A 7,630-nucleotide genomic window follows, 5' to 3' on the forward strand; every position below is an offset into this window, starting at 1 on the left:
ATAGTAGGCTAGGCGGCTGATCAACCACAAATTTGTGTACATATATCCATACAGAATCTATATTCAGTAGTTAGCGCTCGCTCGTTTGATCACTTGGCTAATGAGTTTGACAGACCTGCTGCCTCGGACCACGATCAATGGGGGGCGGGGACTTGTTTACCGTTTAGACTAAGGGAAAGATCGTTGCGTTAGCAACCGTCTGCAGCCACTAAAAGCTGAATGGAACTTATTATGCTTAGCTTTGAAACGCAAATGAAGTGTTGAATACATAGAATTTTATTATCAGAAACTATGGCAAGCTAATGTGACAGAAAGCCAAAGGTTCGTTTTGTTTAAGCCACTATTATAATCTTTTATTTTGTGTTTAAGCTACTATTATAATCTTTTATTTTAAGCTTTCAAATGACATTCATTCAGCAACTGTTGATATCTATTTTACTGGAATTTAAACTTCCTTGTGTTTATTCGTAATTAACATGTTATTGTAGATTTCACGATGTTACTTATTAGCCAGCGTTGATGGAAGTTTGAATATATATATATAAATAAACACCAGTGAAATCGAACGCTCACCACAAACACTTCGCTACAGCACTCAAGTGCAATTACATAACAATTAGCTTGTCGGGTATACACGTATGTACATAGCAGACCGCGTGAACTGCTACAGTGAAATCTTTGTGGTTATCTACCAGACCGAAACAAAGCCAACGAGCCAGATCGAATATCGTAAACTAAAGACAGAGCCAACGAGCCAGATTGATTACTGTAAACTATAGGCAGAGCCAACAAGCCAGATTGAATATTGTAAACCACAGACAAGGAAACGAGCTTAACTGATTATTGCAAACTATAGACAGAGCCAACGAGCCAGATTGAATACTGTAAACTATAGACAGAGCCAACGAGCCAGATTGAATATTGTAAACTACAGACAGGGAAACGAGCTAGACTGATTATTGCAAACTATAGACAGAGCCAACGAGCCAGATTGAATATCGTGAACTACAGAGAGGACTATATAGGACTACACCACCAAACTCTGTAACGGACTCCGAGACATTCAACTGTTGGATAAGTTTCACTTGATTAAAATAGTTATTTAGTAAATGTCATAAACTTCATAAATTAGCATTGACAGTGATTGTATTTTTTCTTAAATTTTAACTTGTATTTCTTCTAATATTATTGGTGTTTAAATTAACCTAGAATCAACGTTCTTTCTCTGACTACCTGTGTGACCTCGTTCCCTTTGCTCTATCGTGGTCTGGGTCGTTTAGCCTATCGTGATCAGACCCATTCAAAACTGGTCCAGAGTACGGTTCATGAAAATAATTCGGCTTTGTGACTCGAGCAGCGTATGCTCAATTTAGTTAACTCAGATTGTATACGAACTTGTGGTTGATCTAATCTGTCTTTCATTATAAAGCGAAGTAATTGTCTTCTTAAATCAATTAGATCATATTATGGCTGGAGTTAACAACAGCTTACTTGACCTGGACGACAATCCTAAAAATCAATTAGCAGATCCAATTATGCCTACAACCAGTGCTGACTCATTAAGTGAAGTAAAAATCATAGCTAAGACCAGGCCTACTCGTACCTTCAAAGCTTCTGCAATTGGCAAAGAAAGCCAGAAAAATGAGTTGCATTTTCATTGTATGCTTCCATAAATAGAGAGCTAAGAGCGGTCGATGTTATTTTTAAGAGCTGTCTTAAAGGTGTTGTTTTGTCAGAAACTTTCAATGCATGCGTAACTGATATTGAAGCGAAGGCTTCAGCTATTACCTCTGATTACGCTAAACTGTCTCAGCTATCTGATAATAGAGTGGAAATGAAAATAAAACAACACTTTGAATTCTTTATTGGTGAAACCAGTAAGATTACACAAAGAATCCTGGAACAACAGCAGAGTATGGCATATGAAGAAGAAGAAACTAGAGAACAGGAACAGCTGGAAGTCAAAGAGAGGCTACTTGAAGAGCAGCGGAAACTTGAAGAATACCTTGAAGAAAGGAATATAGAAGAAGAGTTGGGATCGAAACCTAAACAGCAACAGCGACTGGGAGCAACATCCACACTCACAACACCAATCAGTTTGAATGCGCAGCCACCACTAAGAGCGTCCTTACTTAAATCAACGCCTTACCAACAGAGTATGCCACTGTATGAAGAGCCTATAAGAACCGAACCAGTGAACCTAGAGTCGCCTCCAGAAACTCCAACAAGAAAAACGGGCATATGGAGCCGACTCGACGCACTTTCAGTAAAAGAAAAGATCAATCAGGCATCTCATGCTAACAGTGAGATATCAGAGAGCGATTCCATTCGCATTTTAGCGAACGAAATTACGCAAGGAATAAAAAGATCTAGAAAGGTTGACATCGAACCTGAAATCTTTAGCGGCAATGCACTAGAGTTCGACGACTGGGAGTGTGATTTTGACGGTTATCTTTCTTCAATGGGCATCGAAGACGGCTCTGAAAAGATAAGATACCTTAAAAAATATGTTGAAGGAACTGCTAGGGAATGCATAAATGGCCAATTTATGATTCGTACGGAGCTGAGCTATCGACATGCACGAGAGAAACTCACCTCTCGATTCGGGAACAAATTGGACGTGGCCCGTTCAATGAAAAACAAACTCGATACTTGGCCAAAGATCTCTGCTAACGACACGCCAGCCCTCCAGAGATATGCCGACTACCTGGAGAGCTGTAGTAACGCCATGAAATCGATTCCAGGCCTAGCGAGCTTAGACGAGGAACTCAACAACGAACGATTTGCAAGAGTGCTTCCTGACTGGGCGCATCAAAAGTGGGGTGCAACGACACACCGTATACGGAAGAAGGAAATGCGTTACCCTAAATTTGCAGAGTTCGCTTCATTTGTTGACGACTTAGCAGAAATGCGCTCACAGCCTCTAATGCAAAATCTTGAGAAGGCACATGACAAACGGCCAAGACCCAATAACACCAGATCTTTAGCCACAAACAGCGTCGACCATACACCAGAGAGAAGTTGCCTATACTGCGAAGACCCCGCCACAAAGTGGCAGAATGTTTCAAAATTTGGGAAAAGCCCTATAGTCAGCGTATGAGGTTTATTGCTAACAACATGCTGTGCTACATCTGCGTTAAACATGGTCACGGGGCTGCCAGATGCAGCAGTAAAGGAAAAAACATCTGCTCCAAATGAAGAAGACCAGGGCATGCCACATGTCTACATAAAACAAAAGAAGACTGGGATGAAGAGCAACAAAATGCGGACCACCGAAACTACAATTCAGGACACATGTGGCCCAGAAACGCCACGCCTCACCAACAAACAGCTTCAGCTCACTTAAATTATCGACAAACTCCGGGTAATGCAGCTAAAAACACCAACTCACCACAAGTGGCGCAGACACTGAACTCCAACAAAACCAGTAGCACGGAGCATTGTCCTCTCATTTCTCCGGTGGAATACCAAGATCTACAGGGTGCGGATTTAATTAAGTTGTCAAATAAAAACACAAGAACGACATCCCAAAACAAGCTGTTCAATATGGGTATGCCAGTGTATGTATCCTCAGCCTCAAACCCGCTCAATGAAGTTCTGATCTATGCATTCCTTGATTCAGCATCAGACCATTCTTATATAACCAAAGATCTCACGACACAACTAGGACTGAGGAGTCTAGGAACAAAACCCATCAAAATCGAAACATTGACTGGCGAAATACAACTGAGTAGGATAAACATGGTCGGAGACATCATCATTCAAGGTTATAACGGCGGAGAAGTTAAATTACCATCAGCATATGAGTGGGAAACTATCCCAAACTCGACCGGTGAGTTTGCGAATCACACCAACGTATTGGATCACCCTCACCTGCAAAAGATAGCGGACAAATTGCCACCACCAATGAACCTCCCCGTGAGCCTGTTGATTGGTGCCAACTGTACTTCTGCCTTCTTCCCTCTGGAAGCTATCAAAGGTGGAGACAATAAGCCCTATGCACTCAGGTCAAAACTCGGGTGGGCCGTTTTCGGTGTAGAGGAGACCTGCCGAACTAAACACAAGGTATGCACAACCTATTAAACCAATACCAGCGAGGTCGAGAGTGATATGTTGTCTCAAGATGACTACCAATTTATGAACTTCTTAGAGGCGCATACAACAACTACGGAGGCTGGAAATTACATGATGCCGCTCCCGTTTAAACAACGACCGATACTCCCAAACAACATAGAGCAAGCCAAGAGTCGGCAAGAAAGTCTAAGCAAAAAGTTTCAGAAACAACCTCAATTCAGGGCAGATTATCATAAGTTTATGAATGAACTGATAGAGGAAAAACTAGCGGAGCCAGTGCAGGAAGAAGATGCAAAACCAGGAGAACGATGGTATCTGCCACACTTTGCAGTAAAACATCCTCAAAAACAAAAGCTAAGAGTGGTTTTTGATTGTAAAGCTGTGTACAAAGGAACATCGCTAAACGATCACCTACTTCCAGGCCCTGACCTTATGAACTCCCTCTTTGGGATACTCTGCAGGTTTAGGAGGGAGCAAGTGGCTATTAGCTGCGATATTCAAAAAATGTTTTATAATTTTTTGGTAGCGCCTAACGACAGAGATTATCTAAGGTTCCTGTGGTACAACGAAGAAGGCCAACCAAAAACCTACATAATGAAGGTGCACCTATTTGGTGCCAAGTCGTCGCCTGCTGTGGCCACATACGGATTACGCAAGATTGCAACAGATCATAGCAGCATTTCCAAGAGAGCGGCAGCATTTATCAATCGCAACTTTTATGTCGATGATGGCATCACCAGTGTAGCTTCAGAGACAGAAGCCGTTAGCCTTATTGCAGAATCTCGAGAAATTTGTAAAAAGGGTAACATGAGACTACATAAATTTTCATCCAATAGTGTGGAAGTTCTCTCATCTCTCCCCGAATCTGAAAGATCAGTACACGACAAAGACCTACTTACAAACTCACTTCCCAAACAAAGAACCCTGGGCCTACAGTGGTCGATGGAGTTCGACACATTCAAGTTCGTGAACAAGATCCAGGAAAAACCAAGCACACGAAGAGGAATCCTCTCGATCGTTGGCCAATTGTACGATCCCCTTGGTTTTATAGCTCCGTACACTTTAATTGGCAAAAACATCCTGCCAGAGATAAACAAAGCCAATGTTAGCTGGGACGAGCAAATACCCGAAGAGATATCTCTTAAATGGAACAAATGGACCTCCCAACTGCCAGCATTAGAACGAATCAACATACCACGATGCTTCAAGCCAAAAGATTTCGGTAAAGTCGTCAGAGCTGAACTGCATCACTTCTGTGATGCAAGTGATGTTGGAATTGGAGCATGCTCTTATATCCGCCAAGTTAACGACAATGGTCATGTACACGTGGCATTTCTTGTAGGAAAATCAAGAGTGATACCATCGAAAGGCTTATTTACAACACCATGTCTGGAACTTGTGGCCGCCGTCATGGCAACACAACTTAGCAAAACGCTTCGTGAGCAGTTAGATATGAAATACGATGAGTTCTTCTGGTCGGACTCAAAAATTGTTATAGGCTGGATATCTAACGCCTCTAGACGATTCAACACATTCGTTCACAATCGGATCAGGATCATAACTTCTGAAACAAAAATAAAACAATGGAATCACACACCGGGACACTGCAACCCAACAGACATTGCATCGAGAGGAAAACCATGTGATCAATTGGCAGATTCGGCGTGGTTCTCTGGACCCGACTTCCTGAAGGCTGCAACCATTGATCAGTACAAGCTAAATCAGCAACATTCTGAAGTTCTAGACCCAAAAGATCCCGAGCTAAAAAAACTAAAAGTGTCAAAAACTGCAAACGTCAGGCAGCCTACTACAGTTGTCACTAGGTTTGCTAAATTCTCAACATGGACCAGACTCGTGCGCTCTATTAGCACAATTAGGAACATTCAAAAAAATTGTACTAAATCATGGTCCATAAAACCAATTTCTGTAGAAGACGGCCGCACCTCCGAAAACAAGATCATCTGCGAAGTTCAAAAGCATCACTTCGAAGATTCTTACACCTTGATAAAGAGTGGGCAGCGACTGAGCAAAAAACACACTCTGTCTAAACTAAACCCATTCGTCGATGAAACAGGAATTCTGAGAGTAGGTGGAAGGCTACAGAATTCGCAGAGCCTAAATTACCAAGAAAAACACCCAATAATCTTGCCACGTGACGCCCACATAGCATCCTTGATCGTACGCCACTATCACGACAGCACGCATCATCAAGGTAGAACATATACCCTGAGTGCCATCAGAAATGCTGGATATTGGATTATAGGTGTAACCAGACTGACGAAGTCCGTTCTGAGTAACTGCATTGCCTGCAAAAGATTACGGGGTAAACCCATGGAGCAAATAATGTCAATCCTACCGTTAGAAAGAGTCGAGCCTGCACCACCCTTCTTGAATATTGGGATAGATTGCTTCGGACCATTTGTTGTAAAAGAAAGACGATCAGAAATAAAAAGATGGGGACTGCTTATCACATGTCTTTATTCAAGAGCCATACACATCGAGCTGTTAAATGACATGACAACCGACTCCTTCATTAATGCCCTTCGTACCTTTATCTGCCTCAGAGGAGCAGTAAACACTATATACTGCGATCAAGGGACCAACTTCCTCGGAGCGAGCAATGAATTTTCAAAAGAACTACAGTCTCTAAATAAGAGGACATCTGCCCTAGGAACTTTTCTCTTAGATAAACAAATAACTTTCAAGTTTACTGCACCCCAGGCAAGCCACACCGGTGGCGTATGGGAGCGTCAAATTCGTAGCGTGAAAGCTGTCTTAGACGGAATGCGCATCGGAAGATACCACAATAGACTAGACACAACAGGACTTCGAACAGCTTTCTATGAATCGATGGCCATTGTTAATAGCCAACCAATAGCAGTCAACCACATGGATGACCCAGAGGTGCCAATTCTAACGCCAAACCACCTAATCACATCGAAAGCAAAGGAGGTGACTTCACCACCAGGAAACTTTGGAAGTACAGACATTTATAGCAGGAAAATGTGGCGAAAAGTTCAGCATTTTGCTGAAGAGTTTTGGACATTGTGGAAAACCGGGTACATGAATAGAATCACGAAAAGACAAAGGTGGCAGAACCCAAAACCCAATATTCAGAAAGGTGACATAGTTATGTTAACAGACGAAAACACTCCGAGGAATCAGTGGCTTTATGGAATGGTTGAGGAGACGATTGCCAGCACAGATAGCAAAATAAGAAAAGTGAAGATAAAGATGTCCAACCGAGGCATCGACAGCAAGGGGAAGATCATCACGAAAGGCTCCACCTTAGAAAGACCCATTCAAAAGTTAGTACTGCTCCAAAGAGACGAGTGAGACGACCATCACCTCCATCCAACTTCCACAGCATGCAGATCCTGTAATGCTATAAAATGCTATAAATTACATTAGAACCACTTTAAAATAAAACTAAAACTTTTGATAAATTTTGCAAAGGAAAAATTAAGGTGGGAGTGTAGCTAACTTGAAATCTGTTTAACTTGTATTTTTCCTAATACTATAACCACTGCTATACTACTCTGCTTAAATAAATAAA

The 7,630-nt window shown here is 42.0% G+C and overlaps 1 protein-coding gene and 1 pseudogene across 1 annotated transcript; both read left to right on the forward strand.

The window, feature by feature from the left end:
* Positions 1–1,466: 1,466 nt before the first annotated feature.
* Positions 1,467–3,100, forward strand: LOC137402261 (uncharacterized; annotated as a pseudogene).
* Positions 3,101–4,110: 1,010 nt separating this feature from the next.
* Positions 4,111–7,410, forward strand: LOC137402262 (uncharacterized). The gene has a single exon (XM_068088757.1). The coding sequence runs from the start codon at positions 4,111–4,113 to the stop codon at positions 7,408–7,410; it is 3,300 nt and encodes a 1,099-aa protein (XP_067944858.1).
* The last annotated feature ends 220 nt before the right edge of the window (positions 7,411–7,630 follow it).

Source organism: Watersipora subatra, chromosome 8 (genome assembly GCF_963576615.1).
Source record: "Watersipora subatra chromosome 8, tzWatSuba1.1, whole genome shotgun sequence".
Lineage (NCBI taxonomy): Eukaryota > Metazoa > Bryozoa > Gymnolaemata > Cheilostomatida > Watersiporidae > Watersipora > Watersipora subatra.